Source organism: Caretta caretta, chromosome 6 (genome assembly GCF_965140235.1).
Source record: "Caretta caretta isolate rCarCar2 chromosome 6, rCarCar1.hap1, whole genome shotgun sequence".
Taxonomy (NCBI): Eukaryota; Metazoa; Chordata; order Testudines; family Cheloniidae; genus Caretta; species Caretta caretta.
The window spans coordinates 71698297-71724298 of NC_134211.1; the positions used below are offsets into that span (position 1 = coordinate 71698297).

General features: G+C 44.7%; 1 protein-coding gene across 8 annotated transcripts in view; it reads left to right on the top strand.

Moving 5' to 3' along the window:
• Positions 1 to 26002, top strand: part of CCDC9B (coiled-coil domain containing 9B) — a 147806-nt gene that overhangs the window by 92609 nt on the left and 29195 nt on the right. For all 8 annotated transcript variants that reach the window (XM_075129706.1, XM_048852804.2, XM_075129705.1 and 5 more), the window contains 5 exons: positions 2706 to 2780; positions 16037 to 16221; positions 18746 to 18807; positions 19418 to 19471; positions 20109 to 20214. In XM_075129706.1, the coding sequence (XP_074985807.1) occupies positions 2706 to 2780; positions 16037 to 16221; positions 18746 to 18807; positions 19418 to 19471; positions 20109 to 20214 (482 nt within the window). The remainder of the gene's footprint in view (positions 1 to 2705; positions 2781 to 16036; positions 16222 to 18745; positions 18808 to 19417; positions 19472 to 20108; positions 20215 to 26002) is intronic.

Genomic DNA, 26002 nt, shown 5'->3' on the forward strand with positions numbered 1-26002 from the left:
CATGATTGCTGTTTATAATAGTGGAGTCTGAGGAGTTGAAGGGTAGGGAGAATAGGAGAGGCGCATCTAACAAGCGCCCTCTTTCCTGCCTGCCCTTCCTGTTTTATTTGACAGGCACAAGAGATTAACATTGAAAGAAATTGACACAGGAGGGCTGATGGTTTTCACACTCCCTGCTACTCTTGCAAGTGGGTGCTAGCCTCCCTCTGCTGTATACTGTGCTCCCGTCATAAGCTTTCGTGAGCGTGACACACACGCGCAGCTGTACACTCTATGATTCTGTGACCTGAGTTTTTTCTTAAAGTCTTCCCCCTCCCCCGCCCCATGCTGTATGTCCCTGCTGCTGCCTGGAGGCATTAAGAAAGTCATGCAATTCCCTACCCTACTGCCTCCACACCGAATGTACTCTCTAAATGGTACTAGCAGTATGTTTCTACTTCATGAAGTTTCCAAGCTCTGATTGTCCCTGGAGTAGGTTTCAGGAAACAGCACTGGGTCTCACTACCAAGCTAGAGTTGTGAAGGAGCAATGTGGCAAAGCTTGCGCTCCTATCGGAGGTTACCAGCTGCTCCATTGGTGTCTCTTGCAAGTAACACTGCACCAAGTGACACTGCAGTTTGCCTTGGAGAAGGGCACGTTTCTGCTTTCCTAGTTAAAAATAAAGCACAAGTACTGCAGTCCACAAGTGAGAGGGAAGAGTGTACAGGGAAGGAAAGAGGCAGGAGAGCTTCAGGACTGCGCTGGGGCTAGATGGAGCAAGTAACAACCAGTGATCAAAGAGAAAAGGGTGGGGGTGGAAGGGCACCACAAAAACAAAATGTCACACTGAAGGAACCAGCAGGAACTGCCTCCTCAGAAGGACAGTCTGAGAGTCAGGAGCCATGAATTCAATTCCAGCTCTGCCACAGACTTCCTTTGTGCCCTTTGGCAAGTCATTTAACCTATCCCTGCTTCAGACCCCTGGTTTCTGATGATAATGATCAGTGATCTCACAGGGAGACTCCGAAGCTAGTCTTATTTACCCACAAAGCACTTTGACACCCTGTCATTGAAGGCCCTATAGATGTGATCTGTAATCACCCAAGATGGCAACAAAAGGGTAACAGGCAGTGGAGGCAATGCAGTAGAGAATAGTGCTCATTACAGTAAATCAATTTAATACCAAAGGGATCCCACGGGTTGAGCTGACTTCAGGCCCTTCATGGAAGAAGGGCTTAAACTGGGTGGAGTTTTCATGATCTCCAAGGAGGGGTGCCAGGGCTCCTGTATCAGTGTTCAGGGGGGATCCCCTGTGATCTTTGCCAGCCTTGTCCATAGCTGACTGTATTTGTCAGAACATGTACTTGCAGTGGGCCAGAAAACTGTCTGTTTCATTTGCTTAATGCTTTGTCCATGGTTCACTAAGAGTGGGGAGGGTAACTCCAAGGCACCATCTCTGCCGCAACGGTCTGGAGATCTGTTACAATACAATTCAAGGTAGTGAGATGGGACCTAATTGTGTCCCTCTAAGCGTGTTAGAGAGCTGGACTGTCAAGACTTTAGCCTGGATACAGGGACATGGGCACATCCTGTTAGGAGTACTAGTGCCAATGTAGGATCCAGACCTGTAGTTTTTCCTAAAATAGTATTTTAAGTTTGGCTTGCCTGTTTGATTTTTAATATACATACATTCTTACTAATATGTGTGAACAAAGGGATCCGTACTAAGGACAAAGACAGACACTGTATATCTTGCTTTTGCCTAAGCCAAATGGGTTTGTTAGTATAATGGGACCAAATAAAAGCAGTGAAAGTGTTCCTGGGCATGGTGGAAGTGTAATATATAACCGCACACTTAAGAACTGCCTCAACTCCTTATCTCAAAGCAAGGTCAAGCAACCAGTCAGAAGGGGCAAGGGAGGGTTGGGGGGAAAGATAAAACACTAAAAGACCAAAAAAATGCCTGCCCCTGACTGTAGCACAACCTCACTCCTTACCCCTCCCGTGGGGTACAAAAGGGGTGGAATAAAGACCCTAGACCTACGACCCCACAAAACAGAACATGACCATAAGTTGTAAAGGGTGGAACTGTGGGTGTGCATTACAAGTATAATTTTGGCTGCTAAGAAGAGGGAAGTAGGAAACACTGGAAAACAAGGCTCTGCGGCGTCAAAGTTATGGGACACATGTTTGCTGAAAACTAATCCCAATAAACATCGCATTGCCTGCACTTAGAAGTTCTGGTCTTCTGCTTTCTATCTGTGTAACAAGAACCAGGGGAAAGAGTAAAGGAAAAGCCCTCCAACACCTCCCAACTTTACCATAGCAACATTTAACCAGATTGCAATTGGTACCCTGACTCCACTACAGAGCCTCAAGGCTATTTAGGCACCTAACCCCGACTGAAATACCTTTGAGGAACTGGTTTTTGGTGCTTTAAGCTTTCTCTAGATCAGCTTTCCTCTTTGGCAGCATGGTGGAGTAGAGAGATCAACGGGAATGTGTCCCCTTTTGCTGCTGTCCTTCTTGCGTCTTGGTGCCCCATTTTCCCTTGCTAGTGCCGGTTTGACTCAGTGCAGCAGGAGCCAACTTTGACTCTTCTGTTCGCCTTTTGTCTCCTGAGAAATCCCTTTTGGTTTTGCACAGTTGCTCAAAGGCCTGGCACTAATTTCTCACTCTAGAGTCCATGCACAATCGTGAATCATGTCTCTTCTGTATCCCTATAGGTGGATGAAAGAAGAACAGTGGAGAGGAGGCGATCAGACACTGACAAGTATCCAGAGAGTGAGCACAACATAAAGGTGAGAGGGGTCCTTGGTGCTGATTGGTGTTCATGTGAAGGGGGTGGTGATGTAGTGAACTGTAGGTCCTGATTGTCAGAGAGACTGACCATCCACAGCTGCCCTTGAAGTTAATGGGAGCTTTGAGTGCTCAGCCTAGCTGGCAATCAGCCCTCATGGCATTCTTGGTAGTGCCTGTCTTCATCCCAGTAGTGACTGCTCAGGTTGCCTTGAGTACGGAGTGGTACAGGGAGTCCTCTCCTTGACTGCCTCTTTCACCACCCACCCCATTGTAAAAAGAAAAGGAGGACTTGTGGCACCTTAGAGACTAACAAATTTATTTGAGCATAAGCTTTCGTGAGCTACAGCTCACTTCATCGGATGCATTCAGTGGAAACTACAGTGGGGAGATTTATATTCATAGAGAACATGAAACAATGGGAACAGCCCCATGCCAAAGGAATGGACAAGCTTGTTCAAAAATTAGAGATGGAAAAGATGGATTGAGTCACCTGGCCCATCCCCCCATCGATGCAGGATTGTGCTCCAGAGTATTATCCAGAGCTTTGTCCCAGCTGGCTTTAAATTATATGATCATGAGGAAAATGCGAACTACTGAAGAACCAACATGCCTTTTAACTGTATGGATTGTTTGGGAGCATTAGTGCTGGAGCAGTTGTTAGCCTGCTATGCAGGGCCCAGTGTACCTTCTCTCCAGTCACCAAAGGTTTCCCTTGCCTTTGTCCCTCTCCTATGCTGAGTTCTCTGTGACGATGGGCAAAGTATAAATGCCTAGACTGATAGAAAGGTCCTGAAGCACGCAGCTTTGTGATGGCTGCCCCAGTAGAGATTGGCTCCAGAGTGACATAAGGTGGATTTCTACAAAGAATCTCCAAATCATGCGGAAGTCCTTTTCCTTAGTGATAAGCCAGACTACGCATTTTTACTGTATCAGCCAGTTTGACTTCAGCTCTATGACCCGAGATTCGTCCGAAGAGAGTTGTACCTGGAAATAAAGCAACATTTCCTAATTTTCCTTCTGGTGAGTTGGAAGGTCCTTTTGCCACGTCTTCATTCTGGGATGCCTTTGGCCCTTCGCCTTCTCCCCATGGTCTTTTCTTTGTGATCACACTCGCACTCACCTCAGACTGTGTGAAATGGAAATCCAGTGAGGGTTGAATCCTATCTCGGTGTTGTTCAATAGAAGGGCCAGCAGAGGGGACTCTAAGAACAGCATGAGCATAAACAGGTGAATAGCATCTTTTCGCAGAGGCAGGGAACAAAAGGCAGAGGTGGCTTTCCAGGCCAGCATGCCAACGCTGCTGCCAGAATGCTTGCCCAGCCACAGGACGAGTGCCATTGCATTAGCTGTTTTCTCTGTGGCTATCATTTGCTTGTGGGTTGAAAGATTCAGGCTGCATTAGCCACAGTCCATTGCTTTAGCAGGAGCTGGCCAGGGTTGCAGTAAATTAAAGTTTGTGCCTTCCTGCTGGCTGTTTAATGCAAACCCTGGAGGAAGCACTGGCTCCCCTGATATCAGACACTCTTAATTAATGGAGCACAAATTGAATAGCTCCCGTTCCCATGCGATTCATTAGGAGAACACAGATGGGCTCCGAAGCATCAATCCCAATTGCACCCAGCAGAGTGGCAGAGGGCTGCCTGATTGGACTCCCACTAGGTCCAGCAGACACAGCTGCGTCCAAGCTGAGCAGAGCCCTAGGTTGGTAAACAGCTCCTCACCCTTGCACTTGACAGGCAGCAGATGTACATCTTCTCTTTATTTACCCGATAAACAGCACAGATACTTGGTGAGAAACACGCCATCTGACAGCTGCAACACCTCTGTCATTCACTGGTTTGGAGCCGCCAGCAATTTTGCTAGAGGATCCAGTGACAAGATGGACGAAGGCTCTGCCCTTCCACCTGTGCACAGCCGGGATCAAGTCTTATCTTAGGTCTCCCATAGAAATTAATTTCCCAGATCTTGCCTAATCTTCATGTATGTGTCAGGTGGCAGGGCTGTCAGTCTCTGCTCAGGAGAGGTGTCGGGGTCATCATAGGTCAGGTCTGAGAGGTGCATTGGCAGCTGGGGAAGCTTGCACAGAGCCCGCCTGCACCATGTATGCCTCACACTGCTGCTGCTGTTCCCTGCTCTCCTGAGCACTAAACCCACTCACCAGCCATGGCATGCCCCTCGGGATGTGCATTAAGCGGTTAGGGGAGGGGCTGGAAGCTGCAGGGAGTGTTTCAGAACGACCTTCCTCTCAGTCTAAGAACAGGGCTTCTAGGACCACAGCCTGGCATTCCTTTGCCCAAGAATGGAGGGCTGAGCATCTTTCCTCCCCTCTTGCTCCTGCACGGGCTTGCCGAGTCCCTGACTCCCTTTGGTAAAGAACTAATGAGCTGTTGCTTGCTCCCTCCCCCCAGTCTCCTTGCACACACAGGTGGGTCTCCTTGGCAACAGGTTTTTCAGTCACTCCTTTTCCTCCAGTCTATTTTGATCTGCAGTGAAATGCTAGGGAGATTAATTCCTGTTTTGGAGAAGGGTGGAAGGAGAGGGTGGGCTTTGAAGGTGGGAAATGTGGAGTAGTGAATTATCCACCAAAAATTAACATCCCAGGACTCGTTTTGTGCTAAGCTATTCACTCTATTAGCTATTCAGCTATTATACGACTCTACTTGATAGCAGGCTATGGTCAGTTGGTTCTCACTTCCAGTAAAAGACTGAATTTGGTTCCTTATTCCCAGTTCCTTAGGTGTGGTACCAGCTCCTTTTTCATGGGTCCCAGTTCCTTATTCAAAGGCCAAATCTATTTGAAATATATTCATGTAAGACTCATTTTTTAGAAATGTCATCAAATTAATGTGTTTGAATGTGATAAAGAATTAAAATACTAATTACTTAATTATTTATTAATTAAATAATCAGATAAGGAGCTCGGATTTGAGTGTCTGTACCTGACAAAATGGGTCTTGGGTCATCCCAGATGACACATCCCCACAGCCAACAGACTGTTCTGAAGGATCTGGGACATACTACTTGCCGATCTGAAGCTTTGTTCCTGCACATGCTGCCATCTGTTAGGTCCTGTCCCACTTCCATGTTGTACATAGAGCTTAAATAAGAAAGAGGGTTTTGACAGACTGTACATAGAATCATAGAATCATAGAATATCAGGGTTGGAAGGGACCTCAGGAGGTCATCTAGTCCAACCCCCCACTCAAAGCAGGACCAATCCCCAATTTTTGCCCCAGATCCCTAAATGGCCCCCTCAAGGATTGAACTCACAACCCTGGGTTTAGCAGGCCAACGCTCAAACCACACATGACATAACGCATCTCAGGTCACCCCATGTGCCATCCCATCCCCTGTGACCGTTATTTCATGAAGAGATGTTATGCCACTTCCTTTCTTGTCTGATAAATATATTACCCCAGTTTTTATTTTGTTAGTTAACATGGGAAATGCATGTACAAATCAACAAAAAGCCATATGCAATCAGTTTGTTACAAATCCAGTTATAATGTTTTCACAGAAATTATACGATAGTTAAAAATGAAGATGTGTATAGGAACATTGGTTTGTTGTTAGATTAATTAAGAGGAGGAAAAATGGCTAAATTTATCAACATTTGTTTAACTGTGTTACAGATATAAAAGCATTTGTTATTGTTTTGTTCATTACACAACAAATATAAAATGAACACAAGGCTTGAGCTCAGTGAGCTCCCAAATAATCTTGTTTATTAACTACATGCAAACATGCAAGGCCTAGCTTAATGCATACTGCTGTTCTGAGCGGTTTCTGATAGCTTTTAAAATATAGAAAACTGTAAAAACCATTAGAGTGCTCACAAACGACTTAAAGGAATACTGCCCTATTCCTATACACTACAATTAGCTGATCCAGTCTTAAGTGTTGCTATGGGACTTGTACTACAAGAGTAATGTGGCTTGGTACACTTTAGAAGAATTTGGAGAACTCTATCTGTGGCTAGAATATCCGCACTTCCTTTCCTTTTTAATTCCAAAACTCCAGACTAGAAATGCCAGACCTCTGTCCAAGTTTGTGGAAACATATAAAATGTTGTATAACAGCAACTTCGTACCTATAATGGTAACACCTTTGTTTAAATAAACTCTATTGGTTATGCAAATAATGTTGCTGACTTCTGTTGAACTGATCAATATTTGAACGTTGTTTTAAATATTCGCAAAAAGAAAAGGAGTACTTGTAGCACCTTAGAGACTAACCAATTTATTTGAGCATGAGCTTTCGTGAGCTACAGCTCACTTCATCAGATGTATACGGTATACATCTGATGAAGTGAGCTGTAGCTCACGAAAGCTCATGCTCAAATAAATTGGTTAGTCTCTAAGGTGCTACAAGTACTCCTTTTCTTTTTGCGAATACAGACTAACACGGCTGTTACTCTGAAACCTGTTTTAAATATTGTTATATTCAAGTTACATGGAAAAGTACTATAGAGAAGCCGATGAAGGATTTTTCTGTGGTAGGGACATTTCCTTTTTTGCTGCGAATGGTATTAGAGAAGACATGAGTCACTATTTTGAGATGGAGCCACAAAAATGCATCTTGTTTTTTTTCAACTTATTTACTATCAGACCCAGAAATCTCTGGTGGAAATAGACGAGTGTCAAATTTTTGATTATTTCTGCGATTAGACTTAATCGCAAATGTAAATAATAAGATGCATGGTTCGCCATTAAAGAAATGATGTGTACTCAGTTGACATAGTACTTGCTCGCTTTGATGCTAAAACTGTAAAATGAGTAAAGAAATTGCAATGTATTATAATAAAAATACTTTACTTGAGCAATTGGTGCTGCTGCTAGTGCTTATCACTGGTGACCCCTGCATTTAAGCATTCCTAAGGATCTGTATGCTAAGGCCCTGTTTTGCACAGAGAGGAAGTTTCTTCATTAATTTCTGCATAAAATTGCTGCAGCCATCACCAAATTATGCCTCTCCTTAAGGAGGTTTTTATGGTCTGTAATCCTGACACAACTAACTACTGCATTCAACATCCACCTGGAGGGGAAACTTTGATAAAGGTGCATGTGCCAAAGGGCCAGTAGCAGCGTTTCATAGATTCAGAGATTTTCAAGCCAGAGGGGACCATTAGGTCATCTAGTCTGATCTCCTGTATATCACCACAGAATTTCATCCAGCTATCCTGGTACTGAGCCAAGTAACAATTTGTGTTGGACTAAAATGATGTTTCTGGATGGCATCCACGCTTGATTTGGAAACATCAAAAGCTGGAAAATCCATCACTTCCTGTGATCATTTGTTCCAATGGTTGATCACCCACACTGTTAAAATGTTGTGCCTAATTCTAATGTCAATTTGTCTGGCTTCAGCTTCCAGCCTGTGATAAATAAAGGGGGGTAGCTCCCTTTGATGGACACCCAGCCAGCCAGTTACTGTAAAATCCCTCTCGGTAGCTGTTCTTTACTTGCTTTACCTGTAAAGGGTTAAAAAGTCCCCAAGGTAAAGAAAAAAAAATGGGCACCTGACCGAAAGAGCCAATGGGAAGGTAGAACTTTTTAAAACTGGGAAAGAAACTTTCCTTTTGTCTGTTGCTCCCTGAGCTGAAGAGACAGGGCAGCAGGAATGCTGTGTAAAGTTTGAACCAGACATGATCATAAATCATCAGATCATGCCTAGAACTACTTAGCTGAACTCCAAATGTGCAAGTAGATCAGAATGTTTAGCTAGATGCGATTAGGGTTATTTCTTATTGGCTTGTGGACCCCTCTGTGCTAAACCCAGATGCTTTTGTTTGCTTGCAACCTTTAAGCTGAACCCCCAAGAAAGCTATTTTGGGTGCTTAATTTTTGGAATTGCTCTTTTAAAATCTAGCAAAAGCCTAAGTTCCAGATATATGTCCTTTCTTTTTGTTTTTAATAACATTTACCTTTCTTAAGAACAGGATTGGATTTTTGGTGTCCTAAGAGGTTTGTGCATGTTGTTTGATTAGCTGGTAGCCACAGCTTGTTTCCTTTCTCAGCTCTTCCCTGGAGGGGAGGTGAAAGGGCTTGAGGGTACCCCACAGGGAGGAATTCCCAAGTGCTCCTTCCTGGGTCCAAGGGTTGGGGTTTTTTTGTATTTGGGTGGTGGCAGCGTTTACCAAGCCAAGGTCAGAGAAAAGCTGTATCCTTGGGAGTTTAATACAAGCCTGGAGTGGCCAGTATTAATTTTTAAAATCCTTGCAGGCCCCACTTCTGCACTTGGAGCGACAGCCTTGACACAGCCATTCTCTGCTAGATTTATGAGCCTTTCAGTACCCAGTATTTTGTCCACTGAAAACTACTGTACGCTGCAATCAAGTCATGTCTCAACTTTTTTTTTTGAAAAGCTAAGCAGATTGAGCTCTTTCACTCTCTCATGCAAGGTCTTTTCTGCAGCCCTCACATCATTTTTGTGGCTCTTTTCTTTGCCCTTTACAATTTTTCAACACCCTTTTAAGATATGGACGCCAGAACTGGATGCAATAGTCTAGTGTCGATCTCACCAAGGCCATAAACAGAGGTAAAAATCACATCCTGCTCCTACTCCTTACTTCCATTTATACATCCAAGGATCACATTCACCCTTTTTGCCACAGCTTTGCGCTGGGAGCTCTTGTTCAGTTGCTTGTCTCCTTCATTAATGATTTGGTTAATGGAATGGAGTGTATGCTTATAAAATTTGCAGATGACACCGAGCTGGAAGGGTTTGCAAACACTTTGGAGGCCAGGATTAGAATTCAAAATGACCTTGACAAAGTGGAGAATTGGTTTGAAATTAGCAAGATGAAATTTAGTAAAGAAAAGTGAAACGTACTACACTTGGGAAGGAAAAATCAGACCCACAAATGGGGAATAACTGGCTAGGCAGTAGTACTACAGAAAACAATCTCAGGGTTACAGTGGATCACAGACTGAATATGAGTCAATGTGATGCAGTTGCAAAAAAGACTAGAATCTTTCTGAGAGATATTAACAAGTAATGTCGTATGCAAGACATAATTGTTCTGCTCTTCTCGGCACTGGTGTGATCTCAACTGGAATACTGTGTCCAGTTTTGGGCACCACATTTTAAGAAGATGTGGACAAATTGGAGAGAATTTAGAGGAAAGCAATAAAAATGATATAAGGTTGAGAAAGCCTGCCCTAAGAGGAAAGGTTTTAAAAAACAGGCATGTTTAGTCTTGTGAAAAGAAGATTGGGGGGGACTTGATAAAGACTTCACCATCTTCATTATAATCTTTAAGATGCTTGGTCTGTTGTTCTCCAAGTCCACCAAATGTAGGAGTAGTAGTAATGGGCATAATCTGAACCAAAGGAGGTTTCGGTTAGATATTAGGGAATAACTTCCTTAGTATAAGGTAGTTAAGCTCTTGAAGAGACTAATAAGAGAGGGTGTGGAATCCCCATCATTGGAGGTTTTTAAAACCAGGTAGACAAACACTTGTCTAGGTATACTTGGTGCTGCCTCTGCTCAGGGAGATGGAGAAGACGACTCTGGAGGTCCCTTCCAGGCCTACATTGCTGTGATGCTAAATCCTTTTCAGAGTCAGTGCTTCTCAGGACACAGTCCCTCCTTCGGCCGGTATGGCCTGCATTCCTTGTTCCCAGATGTGTTAAAACATACTTTATTTGAATGCAGATCACTTTGAAGGACTGCTTTGTCCTCATCATTATTTACCACTCCTCCAATCCTTGTGCCAGCCACAGATTTGATCAGCAGTGATTTTATATTTATTTCCTGGTTGTTGGTGAAAATGTTGAATAGCATTGGGCCTAGTATTGATCCTTTCAGACCCCACTAGAAACACACATGCTCAATGATAACTCCCCACTGGCAACTGCTTTTTGAGACCTCTCACTTACCCATTTCTTAATCCATTTAACATGTGCTTTGTTGATATTATACTGTTCTAACTTTTTAAACCAGAATGTCATGTGGTATTAAGTCAAATGCCTTACAAAACCCTAAGTATTTTATATCTATTCTGTAGAGGTTCTTATGCTGAGCTTATCCGTATCTGAGCACCTTCTGAGCATTAATGCACCTTCCAGTAGTGCATTAAGCAGTGTGACTATACATCTGTCATATGGTGCTTGTTCTCTCATCCTCTACCCAGGGATAGAAGCATGTGTAGTGGAGTGTCTTGTTTTGGCAGGGTTTTAGCTTTATCTTAACTATTTAAATATGCATATTGCTGTGTGTGTGTTAGAGAAGGCACGGTCAAAGAAGTGAGCCTTGCACTTGGAGCAGAAGGTGGTGAGGTTTGTGATTGTCCTTACTTCCTGGGGGAGTTTATTGCACAGTAAGGGACCAGCCCCCCAGAAAGCTCTGTCTACTGCCCAGACAAACTTTACCTTTATTGTAGAGAGTGCCACTGTGCCTGAGGAGTGGAGTTGTTGACCACGTCTTTGTTCCGGAATTTAAGAAATCTTTACAAGAGCCTGGGCTCGGGCCATTCCATGCCTTGAAAATAAGGATGATACTTTGAACTTTATTTGAAATTCTGTGTGAAGCCAGTATAAAGAGCAGAGGACAGGTGTGACGTGTTCGTGGCAACCTATGTTGCTGAGGAGATGTGCTCTAGCAGTCTGTAGTAGATGAAGTTTACTAAATGCTGATGGTTTCATGCCCAGGTGCAGCACAGTGTTTTCAGCCGACCGAGAGGTAACGAAGGTGTGAATAATTTAGACCAGGTTATCGTCCACCAGGGTAGGAGAAAGTATCATAGCCAACCAGGGATAGCAGAAAGTATTACTCTTGGCTTCCGCTATGTGAGAGCTTAGCATCAGCAAGGAATCCAAGGGTACTGTTCTATTAATTTAGATGGAATATATGGGCCCAGAGAGTCAAAGTGTTAACGTGACCCTCTCTCTATCTGACATTAAGCAGTTATAAACAAGGTTGAGGGTTGGTACACAGAGACCTCAGTCAGCTTAGTGCCATTAGAAACACACCATTAAAAAAAAGGAGTACTTGTGGCACCTTAGAGACTAACAAATTTATTTGAGCATAAGCTTTCGTGAGCTACAGCTCACTTCATCGGATGCATTCTGTAGCTCACGAAAGCTAAATTGGTCAGTCTCTAAGGTGCCACAAGTCCTCCTTTTCTTTTTGCGAATACAGACTAACATGGCTGCTACTCTGAAACACACCATTAAAACCTTTTTTTCCTTTATTTAAAGAAAAAGAAGGAAAACCAGTTAAAGCATTTGACAGTCTCTTGGATGGGATTAACGATGGTGATAATTGTTGTTTTTGGGAAACAGGGAATAAGTTAGTTGAAATGGACTAGAACTGTCGTTATTTCTGTAGCCTGACCTCATTTTCTAAAAGCTCAGACAAAACACACACAAAAGGGGAAAGAAAAGAACAGCAAAGATAAAATATGCAGCTTCTGTCTCTGGTATTGATTCTCACTTGCAACCTCACTGTTAGAGATATACAGACATGGCACACAGTCTTATTAGCCACTCCAAAACCTGGGAAACTTGTACCAACACTGCGTTGTTTAGGGAATTGCTTTTATCTGATTCCCTGGTCATGAATCTACAGCAGTATTGCAAAATAAGCAGTCTTGGCCAACTAAGCCAGGCTCTTATTAGACAGAAGGGAAAAGGAGAAGGATAGGAAAGAAAAGGTGGGGAAGGAAAAGGACACATGGGGGAGGGGGGATGTGTGTGACAAAGTCTCACATCCTAGGTTAGAGTTAGCCAGAGCCAGTGGAGGTCTCAGCAAACCAGACATTCTTCAACAAATCAGTCTCTCTGCCTCCTGCATGAAGTCCGTGTTTCACTTATGGACACAAAAACATCTTTGTGCCGAGACAAATTTCAGGATCTATCAAATCTAAATATTACCTGTTCTGCTATACAGGTCAGAAGCTCGGACAAATAGGGTTCTATTGTACCTGTTTTTATTTTTTCACAAAATGCAAAAACTAAAGATTCTCTTAAAAAATGCAAATTCCGTGTTTTTCCAGGGCAAACGGATTTCTAGGATCCCTGATTATCAATAATTGTAAAACAAGCAACAATAACTAATGTAGAGTCCTCCCCTCCCCCCGACACACACACCTTTTACCCACTCTATTCCTCCTGAAGAGGTGATAACCCATCATGTGAAATGTCCCACCAGGTTTCAGTATTGCCAATTGTATATATTTTTCTCATCAATGAGAGTTTCTTATTCCTCTCCGTTGTTAACCAGACTCCTAGCATTGGTATGTAAGCAACTGAAAAATGTCTTCTCTTCACATGTTTTGTCACATCAGTTCAATTTGTTTGTGATGTCTTGAGTTTTAGTTTTGTACAGCATTTGTCTCCCTAGCACCTCCTCTTGTGTTTGTAGCTCAATGCCCTCCTAGCTGCTCCAACTAGTCTCCTACAGAGAAGGTTAGCCCCCAATCTGTGAGATGCCAGCCATCCCATATGTACAGCCCCCACTCCCACTGGAATGTGGCCCAATGTTCCACAAAACCTACACCTTCAGCCTCACACCAGCTGTGCAGCCAACAGTTTACCTCCTGTATTTTCTGCCTTCTCTTGCTCATTGGATTGGAAGGATCTCTGATGAGATCACTTGGACTTTCCTTTTCTTCCACTCCCTTCCAAGGTGCCTGAGGTCTTCTCTAATTTGAACAGTTCCATGTGATGCTGTGTCATTGGCTCCAATGTGTATCATCATAAGTGGACAGACAACTTCATGATCTTGTCTAGTCCTTCAGTTACCTCTCATATTTTCATGCCAGGGATACAGCACACTGTCTTATTGTCCCTGTGTCCCTTGCTGAATTCTGTCCTTTCTTCTTAATATTAAGTTATCAGTGATGATTGTTTGTATTCTTATGATGGTTGATGAACTTCACTTGGTTGCTGCTCATTTCATACCATAAGAACACCCATCAGGTATGTCCCTGGTAGCTTTTTCCATTCCTCTAGAGACAGGTTCTTCTGTAGCTGACTGCTGAGCTTTGATACTTCTAGAGAAGTTGAAATGACTCTTGGCTCTCTTTCTCTCTTGTTACAAACCACTTGTCCACTTTGATTTCTACTCTCTCCAGTTGTCTTATTGCTGAGCCATCCCCTTGTGGCATCTGACAGTGATTTCCCAATCTGATTGTCCAAGAAGTCTTCACTGTCTCAGATGCTGTACAATATTTCAAATTATGCTTCCAGACAATGTGTTTTCTCCTCCACTACAGCCACCAGCTTGCATTTCAAACACCAGAAATCTGTTCCGTCTTCTGACGGAAAGTAAAACATAGCACATCCAAGGTGGATCACAGCAGTTGCTCTCTTCTAAGCCATATCTGCTCTCTGGTGTAGAGCCAAACCTAAAACAGGAATCCCACTCCTCTCTACGCTCCCACCAAAACTCATCCAGGATACCATACCCATTCGCCTGGCAACTAACATATACCAAACCTCACTTCTCAGCTCCTGCCCTCACAAACAGGGAGGGAATAACCACTCAAATTTCAAAAACTGGTTCTGTTCAAAGCCCCACAAATCACAGCAACAAGGCCCTCACTGAGACACAAACAGACCCATATCACTTGGCCAGTTCAGTACCCCCAGCCCAGCCACACCACCCTCCCAAAGAACAACCAACCAACAGATGGAACAAATACAACATGCACCAAGTCCCTCTACCTGCATGAGCCACAGCTTCATCCTCTGACTCCCCTGTTTACTGTGCCTGTTGCCTAGCTAACGGGTGTGTATGTGTTTGAGGTTAGGGGGAGAAGGGCTGGTGACATGGGCCACAATTTTTTGCAAAGAAGAAGTTCCAAATAAGGGAGTTCCAATGTCTCAGCTACAGCAGAACAGTTCAATGGTTGTGCTGACCTGAGACTTAATTTATCACATACAGCCAGTCAAAACCCAGTTCAGTCACCATTTACAATATGGAAGTGGGGTGGTGGCATAACAGGTGACAGCATATTGCTCATAAACAAAGCTTTGGTCAGTAAGTGGCATGACCCAGTCCTTCAGAGCAGTCTGAGGTGCGCAGGGATGTGTCACTTGGGGTGACCGAGACTTATTTAATCACATACTGCCACTCAGATCCCAGCTCCTCATTTGATTATTTAGTTAATAAGTAATTAAGGAATTAGCCATTTAATTTTTATCACATTAACTTACTGTAAGATTCAATTTTTAGAAATTTAATTGATTTAAAAAATATAATTTGAATAAATCCTTTGAATAAGGAACAGGGAACTCTGAGTAAAGAGCTGCTACCACAAATAAGGAACTGGGAAAAGGAACCAACTTCAGCCTCCTCCTCCAGTGGAGTCTATTAATCTGTCACTGTGTTACACACATCTCCCTCTGATACACTCAGCTTTGTTTTGCACTGTCTCTTTGTTGAGATTTTAAATACTTGGAACAGCAACAGCTCTCAGCTCTTACAACATGAGAGAGAGAGAGGGCGCAAGCGGTGAAAGTAAACAATCCCCTGCTCAAAGGATATTGTTCTGACTTATGCATGTGATGCTCATTATACAGTGCACTGTGAACCAGGAGTCAGCATCAGCCAGTGAATTTGAGCTACAGAGCACTCACCAATGGTTGCAAAGTGACTCTCTTCCCTACGCCCCAATGTTGGAGGGTGAAAGGGTTGGGGGAAGAGATTGTGCCTGTTACCTTGGACCAGTAAAGAGTTCCAGGGTCTTTTGGAATTCTTATTCCCTGGCCTTCTGAATTCACATAAGAATTTAGTTACTCAGAAATTGTTCTCTACAGAAAAAACATTGGAGAGCTCTGTTCCAGGCACTTCTAGGACTAGCTAGATACACTAGACAACACTGGGCTGCTTTGGATGAGTGCCTTTTTCAGGAATAACAACGTGGATGTGATTTTTTTAACCTATTAAGCGAAGTGTGAAGTTGCCGAGACACAGTGCGTGAATGACTGCTGCCTAATTTATGCATCTAATTACTAGGACTGAATACAGAAATCAGGTAAATTGAAAATGGGAATCAGGTAACGTTGGCCATTTGCACACACAAGCACAGTAACGTGTTTTCAAAAGGGTTACAACTCAAGGCATATATCTAGACAGGGAATATTTAGACAGAAAAGTCACATTTCAGAGCAGCTGTTACCAGTTTCTAAAAGCAAGCTATTTACAAGGTTTCTAATAGAATTCCCACCAGCCTAGTCCGGAAACCTTATTGAACATAGTTTCTGGTTGATGGTGTTGTATTAATGAGTTGCTCATTTGCTTCCACTAGGAGGGAGGGAAACCTCTCCAGAAGAGTCCAGGAGACATGGGTTTCACCATGACTGGACGGGAACGCTCAGAATACGTGCGATGGAAAAAAGAACGAGATCAGATCGACCTTGAGAGGCTAGCGCGCCACAAGAACGCAAAGGGCGAATGGCGACGGGCTTGGGATGTAGAAAAGTCAGAGCACATGTAGGTCATCTACACCCCTGAGGTGCCTAGCATGCTACAGGCCCTATTACGGTGAATGATAAGTTCTATATTCTGATGGGACATTGTGAGCTGGTAAACTGTGAAACACTAAATCCCAGGGGCTGATCAGCATGGGTTCTACAGGGACTCTGAGAGCTGTAGAGGGGGTTGAATCACATCCCATTCTCACTACCTCTATAGAGGGGTTGACCCCCAGCTAATTCCACTGGTCCTCCACAACTTTAGGCATATGGGACTGATGGAGGTAGGAAGAAGCTGGGGCTGTTCCAAAAGGGACAGTTGGGCAAATCCGCTTTGATATTTCAAACCTTGTCATCCAGTCGTCATGATTTCTCCTTTTCATTTCCATAAAAAGCCAGCCCAGCTACATCACCCGTACCTTATAAAGTAACCTCCTTCAGACATTCTAGTGTGCTCTCTGTCATGGGCAGGGCCATCCTGTGTCAGTTCAATGACTAGCACGGTATACAGTACTGTGGGATGACTCTCATCATGGTATTGCAGAGTAATGAGGTAGCTTCCCTTCATTTACATTCTGCCTCTTTAGCAACCCAGCTGAAATGCACTGGCCAGGTGGCTTTTGGGAGTGGAACACATTGCACACACTGGCCCAAGGGCTTTGGAATAGGGCTCGTTACATGCATTGGATTGAATGTTCGTACCATTATATATTCTAGACAGAGGGGTTTGCCGGTACCAGACTCATATTGTGTACTGTACAGAGCGCTTTTACGAGACAGGTATGCGGGATGGTCCTTTGGTTACGTGCTAGAACTGTCAGCTGGAAGATCTCAGTTCTGTGCCCAGCTCTACCACAAACTTCCCATGTGATCTTGAGAAAGTCACTTAAAGCCTGCTTTTTTAGAGATGCATTGGGAGTTGTGGGTTTATAGCACCTCTGAAACTATGGCTCTTAACCTTTCTGTACCTCAGTTTACCCATTTGTAAAACAGGGATAATATTCACCTAGCTCACAGCTGGTTGATGAGGCTCCATTTATTAACATTGGTAAAGTACTTAGAGATTCTCAAACAGAAGGTGCTATGAAAGTGCATAAAGTTAATGCTTATTACTTTATTTATTATATGTAGTAGGTGGAGAGCTTCTGGGGGTGGAACTGTGTGCACAGAGCAGAAAGCTTTTGGCAAGAAAGCTCCCACAGAGAAGTTTTGACAAATTTTTACCATTCACTATTTCAGCAGTTGCCCTATATACGCTGTAGAAAACCATATGATAAATTAATTTATCATGCACCCGTGACAATTTCACCTGTACTCTGCTCACTGTTCCATCTCCCTGGGACTTGCTGTAATGTTCCAAATCACCAAACAGCTTCCAATAGGCTCCCACTTTTTTAAAATAAAAGTCTCCCTGCCAGGATCAAAGAGATGGGTAGCACATTTGTTACATTTTAACCCCTGGATGAGTTGGAGAGCTCTTTTTACCTCTAAGATTTCAGTCGTTATGTTATTTCAGTTATCTTGTGAAACTGTAATGTTATTGGAGTCATGGTACAATGCTTGCCTAGGTAAGATGGAGGTCTTTAAAATGAAACAATTAAAAACAAACCCCTCAATCTGCCATAGATTTGTTTCCTCTGTCTCCCCCCAGATGTGGAACTTCCACCCCAAAAATTACCCTGGCTTGGCACCCAATTAATATTCAGACAGGTCAATAATAGTTTTTTTATACATAAAGATATCACAGCTTTAATGTCCAGTATTTCGCAGTTATATGAGCATAGAATTGGGTACTTTATACCAATGGAAAGGGGAAATTCCCAACTTCCTAACTGGAGGCACCACCAGGAGGAGTCCACGATATTGTGATCTTTTAAGTTTATTGTCAGAGACAGACTATTGAACTAGATGGGCCACTTCTCTAGTATGACAAATCCTGTGTTCCTAGAGAAAAACAATTTTAGGTCATTTTTAGTAGTTTGCGTGGCTCCCCCCCTGCACCTTCCATAATTGGACTCATGGTAACAAGGGCACCTGGCTTTACAGGTGGATACAAAAAATAATCCTGATTAAAAACCCAAAAGAGTCCTAAAATAGTTTCCCTGTGGCATATACAGAATACAAGATGGTCTGTTCTGGTATGAAAGCTTTAGAAGGTCTCCTTTGGGGTAAGTAACGTGCGCAGTAAAATGTGCCTTTAGAAGGTCTCCTTTGTGGTGAAAGTATATGTGACTGGTGGATATGGCTTCTCTAGGAGCATTTCAGTACTTCAGTGTAGCTACTCACTACAGTGACGGGCAGGGTTCTCAGAGGCTCATAGACTTTAAGGTCTGTCAGCGTAGTTAATCCACCTTCGCAAGAGAGGGAAGCTAGGTCAACAGAAGAATTGGGGGAGAGGTCATCTTAATTATGCCACTCAGGTGTGGATTTTTCATACCTCTGAGCAACACAGCTGGGTTGACTTCACTTTTGAGTGTAGACCTGCCTCCTGCTTATTGAAGTGAGTGGGTTTGTATCTGACAATGCCCTGTTTTTTCCTGCAGGTTTGAGGAGGACTTTAGTAAGGATGGGGAGCCAGTCTTGGATAATCTCAGCAGTAAGAAAGGTGAGGAAGGGACACACCGGTCCTATTTTGACATTTGTTAGCCATGAACATGTGGCTCACTGGTCCACGTCAGGTGTGAAAGATCCAGTCGTGGGATACTTTGCTTTCCATCAGGCCTGCACAGAAATGGCTCTAAAATCAGCATATAAGTCTCAGCACTCTCTGTTTTGCAGAGTGCTCAGTGGATCTGAATTGTGTGTGTACTGTCACTACTCTCCATTCCCCAGAGTGCAGCCGTGACTAATTCAATAACTTGGACCCAGATCCTCAATGGGAGTTGAGCACCGAAATGCCTTTGAGGATCTAGGCCTTGCACTCTCTGCTATTTATGATGTTATAGTATTTAGAGAAGCTTAGAACTGGCTCCTTTCCCAAGCGCTGGTTTCACAAGGAGTCAGATTGCAAAGCTCTCCTGCAACTCATCATCTGTGCTCCCAGGGGCACATGCCAGGTTCTTAATTAGGATAAATCCACCACAGTTCCCATTCTCAGGAGATGTACCGAGGGAGTGAGGCTTTGCTGCTAGAACACATCACATGAACAACATGCTCTCCATTGTGCTTTCACTATATAACCCTACTGCTTTTTTGTGCGTGCTGTGCCCATTCAGGGGGAAGAAACGCCAGGAAATTCCAGCACAGGTCCTTTCCTTTTGAAGGGAGAGGTGAGTAGTGCCTGTGAATGGCCTTAAATTGAACTATTGGGCACTCGCTCTCATTACTCCATGCTGCGGTCCGGGGTCTCACATACACTGACCAGTGAGGGAGTTCTATGCAGGTGGGAGTTGGGGCTGGAGTACCATCTCAATAGTGGACACGTTGGATATAAGGAGACCTGGGAATATAAGGTCCATGCATGCTTCAGGTTGCATTTTCCTAGTGGCTGCCTCCTTTAGCCATGTTCCCTACCCCTCTCAAGAATGGGACTGACACCTGCAGAAGGATCCTGGGGGGCAGTGTGGTAGCTAAATGACACTGAACTGAAACAGAGATAATGGGGGGTTGTGGTCAGGGGGAATTTTGGCTTTGCAGCTTTATATTTTCCTCCCCTCCCGCACAGCCCCCTTCTGTAGGAAATACATTCACAAACTCTAGCGATAAAATGAGTCTGGCCCCCACCTGCATGAGTACAGAGCATAAAACCACCAGACAGACCTTATTGCTATGACTTTCTGCTGTCTCTTAGCTCAATGCCAGGTGGCAGAGCTGTAGGAAGACAGGTGCTATGACAGCACCAGTTTCCAGCGCTAGCCAACTGCTGGATATACTAGCCCCAAGCTCTTTGTACATCCTGTCTTTCAGGTGGAGGACAAAGTACTACGAACACAAGTGAGCCTGCTTCCAAAACAGTACCAGTTGTGAGCAGTAAAGCCAGAGGAAAGGATAGACTGACTGGCAGAGCCAGAAGGTAGGAGGACAGTAAGCAGGACATTATGGAAACCATTTTGTAACCACTGCTAGAGGTCTTGCTGTGCAGTTCCTTGCTTCATTTGGAATGACTGAGCTGCTATGATCCATGGGGAGTGCTTCAGGCCAGGGATTACATCATTAGAATTGCATCCCCATTTTTGTGACAGAGCCTGGTGGGACATCCAGTCAGAGACAATCCTATGGAAGGATTGTGAACCACTCACGCCAACTGCACAATTTTCATTGATGGGGCACAAATAACTGATGGATCAGACAAACGAGTCCTGACAGACTGGGCGATACTTGCCCACTCCCAACCCCCAGCCTGCTGAGCATGTCTTCTCCTGTTTTCAGGCTTTGCTGGCCCAGGGAGCAGGTCTCCTGAGATTGTTCCCAAGGGTAGCTAGTAATTAGAATGACTGACTCCTTCAAGAGACCTTCCCTCTAGCACTCAGCAACTTTTATGAATGTGTATATATATATATACATATCATACGTAAAAATATTGAGAGGGACTCTCCCCTCAGCTTAGCCCCACCCCCTGTATGTGACTGGAGTGGTGTAAAGCAGTGGTTCTCAAAGCCGGTCCGCCACTTGTTCAAGAAAAGCCCCTGGCAGGCCGGACCAATTTGTTTACCTGCCGCGTCCTCAGGTTTGGCCGATCGCGGCTTCCACTGGCTGCAGTTCGCCGCTCTAGGCCAATGGGGGCTGCGGGAAGCAGTGCAGGCCAAGGGACATGCTGGCCGCCCTTCCTGCAGCCCCCATTGGCCTGCAGTGGCGAACCGCAGCCAGTGGGAGCCATGATCGGCCGAACCTGCGGATGCAGAAGATAAAGAAACCGGTCCAGCCTGCCAGGGGCTTTCCTTGAACAAGCGGCGGACCGGCTTTGAGAACCACTAGTGTAAAGGGACCATACAAGCCCTGATTGAGCCAGGACAGAATTCTCCAGCACAGGCACAGTGGGCTTGTCTACAAGGAGACTTAGTGCACAGCCAGCAGAGTGTAAATCTACAGTGCACTAGCATGCCTCATACTAAGTTGCCCTGGGGCCCTGCTACGGTGCACTACAGGTTCCAGAGCGTGCTTTGACAGACTGCTGTTTGAAACAACCTCTGTCAGTAAAACCAGCCAGGGTGTTCTAAGGTCAGGGAGCCCAGCTGTGTGAAGGGCATGCTGGGAAGAGGCAGGGCCATACTACGTAGCACTGTAAAGATTTCAGGTAGTGCTGCTACCCACAGACACCTCACAGGGCACTTCCCAACGCCCCAGAAATCCTCAGAATCAAAAAGGGCATGAAGGTGCTTACAGCTATCTTAGCCCCTACTTCCACTGGGTTGCAAGTTTTGTCCTGAGCTTCTTAGAGGTACAGCACAAAATGATACCCATTAAGAAGGCATTGCTAGTAACCGCAGAGCTAAGATCGCATTGAGATACGCAGAACTAAAATCCCTGGGCCTTATTTTCCTATGACAACAGTTTTACTCTGGTCTAATTCCACTGACTTCAGTGAAACATCTGTTGATTAGACTGGTGTAAGGGAGAGGAGAATCCAGCTAGCCACTTCTGTTTTATACTTTAATGATTCAGTTTAGCTTCCAAATTTGGCACACTTCAGGGCAAACTCCAGCTTTCCAGTGCTACACTACCTAATGGCTTAATAATTCTAATCTTCAAACTACAATCATACTGTGTACCAGCCAACAAGAGAAGTCTAAGTGGATTATATACCCAAAACTTAACACATCAAGACCACAAACAAAATTCTACTATATGTTTACAGTGTGTTTTTAAAATAATCAGGTCAGTTATGAAACAAACACAGCTACACTGATGTATAAACAGATATGTTTCCTATGTACAGCTATAATATGTTACAGAACACTGGTAAGCTGGTACTTTGCTGTGTAGTATTAATTTCTTGATATGTGCACTGAAAATGGTAGCACTCTTGAATTGAAATTGAATTCGTTAGAAAGGGTGATCATGTGAAGTATGGTGACATGTCATGATGGTAGTGGGACTGGCACTGTCTTGTATATGGCTGTTTTAACTTACAATTTCCTTGCTTTTTAGTCTCTGCATTGTGAGGAAAGACATTTGAGCAACCTTAACTCTAAGTTAATTACATTTTGCGTTGGAATACATTTAGAACAGAGAGATGGGACCTATTATGTCTCCTCAAATCCAATCTTAAATCAATTACAAAACATTAATTGGGTAAGAATAACATCAACAGCAAAAAATAATCAAGTTATCACTGTCTTTGTTTATAAGCTACATTAAGCCCCACTTCATTCTGAGGTTCCATCTCCAGTCAGCCACAGTAGTAGCTGTTTCCAAAAGAAAAGATGCCACGTAACTCTGCCACACAGACAGTTCTTGACCTCAAAAGGTAAAGTAACTACAAAATGTCACCCCAGTTCCTAATACTCTAGCCCCCACAGGTGCAAACCAGATTCCCAGATCTGAACAACTCCAAACTTCAAGTTTGTGATTTAGGACCATCTGTAATATACGCACAGCAATTACTTCAACCAATGAACTGCAGCCACCTCTGGGGTGGACTACCCAACACTATAACAGGAAGCAAAGGCGAATACGGTATCCATCTGAAACTACTGGGGAAATTTAGAGAGGTCAAATGTAGTTACCCAACTGACAAGGGCACTGGGGCTAGCGCCCCTGCTGTTGTAAGAATGAAAGTACTATGGACTTACAACCACAGGTGATCAGGACCTTAGTTTTCCATCTCTTCTGAAAGACAGCACTTTCACAACACAGTGTCCCCAACACCCTACTGGGATTAGGGTGACCACCCATCCTGATGGGTGGGACAGTCTAGAAATGCAGAGTTCAAAGTCCCGGTCCCAGGTTGTATGACTCCGGGACAGCATGTGTCCTGGATTCTCTGTGGTGCACTCCGCACCTGCCTGAGGCTCAGGGACGGCACCAGCCTCTTCCCAGTGTTTGTGGGGGGGTGAGGTGGGCATTTTCCCCCCTCACCATGAAGCCCCGCCCCTGCTCCTCCTTCCCCCCCCCCCAACCATGCCCCCTGGCCAGGTCGGAAGCTGGAGCTGGGTCATGGTAAGAGGTGCCCAGGGAGCCTTGGCTGCTGTGGGGAGCCCTGGACTCTCCACCTGTCCTGGGCAGCATGCTCTGGGGGGCTTTCAGGCCCCCTGACTCCCTGCCCAGGGCAGGTGGAGGGGCTGGTGCTCCTCACAGCAGCCTGGGCTCCCTGGGTGGCTTTTACCACAGCCCGGCTTTGGCTCCGGCTTCCAGTCTGGCCAAGGGGTGGGGGCCTCAGGGGACGAGGAGAGGAGTGGCAGGGGCAGGGCCATGGAGGGGACAGGGCTCCTGTATGTGTCCTGCTTTTGCATTTTGAAAAGGTGGTCACCCTAACTGGGTTGTGGTTCAGCCCTGAATCAGAGGAAAGACTACACCTCCAGAATCACCATCACTGGTTCCTCCAGCAGTTGAGTTAGTATCTCTGCACACCAAGCTGAGGAACTCAGAGTCCAAGACTCATTTTATAATGGACCGTGATCTATTCCTTGAAAATAAACACACTAACAGTGCCCACCTCTGGAGAGTTTGCTGGACAACTTGTTCCAAGAACAGGCTGTGTCTTGCTAAGGGACATGCACATAAATCCCCCAAGAGCAGCTACTCTAGGAAACCGAACAGAACAAACAAATTGTGTTTTCCATGGCCGGGCTGCCCTGGGAATGCGAGCTGAACCATTATAAAGATGATTTTCTTTCTTCTGTCTTCTTGTATTTGTCCTTCCCTTTGGAGTCTGCTAGTTTTCATGACTTTTGGAGAGGACGGGGTTGGAGGTGGGTAGGTTAAGGTTGTCGAGCCTGCAGTAGCTGTGAATTCTCCTTCAGCCTGGGCCACCCACCCTATTCTCTCGAATGATGTCCACTAAGAGGTGCTGGGAGGGGAGTGGGCTTGGGGTTCTTGCTTAGGAATCACATCTGCTTGGGATAAGTGCCTCAGAGAGTCACATAAAAGACCCCTGATAACTGCTCTGGAGCTCAGATTCTGGTTGCTTGGCTGGGAGGGCTCAATTTCAGGTGCACTTTGGCTTTTGAAACCGTCTAATTCCTCATGAATAAAATGCTGTGTGGTGACTGACAGCTGTATTGCTGCTGCTCCTTTGGGCCTGGAGATACAGAGGGGCAGAATGGCTTCCTACACAGTTTCATACACAGGGAAGGGTCAGTTATTTTGGTCAACGCTCGCTCTCACATCTTTGGCTATGCACCTCTTTTCCCCTGGAGAGAAGGCAAGGACATGCCTCTGGGCCATTCTGGGAAAGGCAGATGCAGCCAAGATGTTGGGAACCATGAAGTAAATTCATCAGCAAGTGGTCTATCTGCCAAGAGTTGACTGCTCTGATTCTGGTCCATGCCCTCTCTGTGCTCTCTCCCTACTCCCAATCAGTAGGATGTAAGGAGCTGGTTTAGGAAGAATGACGATGTTAGAAAAACCTAACCACATTAGGCCTCATCCCCTCCAAATGTTTCATCTTTAATAAAGCCTAATTCTGGTTGGTTCCTAGGCAGTGAGCTAAGTAGTTGATGTATTCTTGGCTTATAGATATTTTAGCTATAAAATTAGGCTCTGTATAATTAGTTTTGTGTGTAATTATCATTAAAATGCTATGCACTAAAAAGCAGTCCAAGTTCTTGAGCTGCTTATTGGAATTAACAAGGAGAGATGTTTGTTTCCCTTCAAGATAGGGCAGACTGACAACAGCACGTTACACAATGCTCCATGCTGACTGGAACATAGCAATTGCCATACTTCACTAGGCACAGGTGGGATAATCTGCCCCCCCACCCGCTGTAGATCTCCTCTTGACCTCTGATAGTTGGAGGATACTGGCTTTAGCCCTGAAGCATGGGGTTTGAAATTCAAGCTGCTGGTTAGTAACCATAAAGCTTTAACTGGTTCCTGGACCATTTAGTTTAGAGAGAGTGTCTTTTGCTTGCCATACAATCAGGACTGTGCTCAGCTACAGCATTCCTTCTATCTGTCACAAGGCTAAAGTTCACAGAAGCAAAGGTGTTCCCAGTGTCAGGTCCTTATCTCTGAAATCTTATCCTGGTGCATATACAGCTGAGCCTGAAACTGGCCAGTTCTAGAGTGAGCTGCCGAACATCTTTGTTCTGGCTTGCCACCAACAGCAGGCCTAGGAATCTCCTCATACCAGAGCTGGTTTTTTGCCTCTTCTGATGCTCCCAAGGAAGGTGGGTCAGTTTTTGCAGAGGACATGCTCTCTGCTTTGGGGACATGATGAATGGTACCATTCTTAACTATGTAAAGTTGTACCAGGTGACAAGGACCTTATAAAGACTGGTAGCACAAGTTAAGGTTATCTTTTTACAAGAGCCCCACTTATGAACAATGGTCCAAACAAGCTTGGACATCTCCTATGATGGTCTGGCTGTGCTTTTAAGAAGTCGACCACCACTGTTTACTCTTAAGGAAATAATTATTCCTGCCATGATGGGTTGGATCACAGAAACCCCCTTGGGGCTGCCAACTGATGTGCTAAGACTACTTCTGCCCCTGCTTTCCCTGCCATCTTGGGACTCCAGAGCCCTGCCTGGTTGTGCCAGACACGATTGCCGGCCACAAACACAGACCCAGGCCTGAACCACGTCCCACAAACTGCAAGCTTAATTGAAAGCAGCTTAAGAAGGGCATCTGAGTGTTAGAGACAGGAACACAACTCCCAATGGGGTCCAAACCCCAAATAAATCCTTTTTACCCTGTAT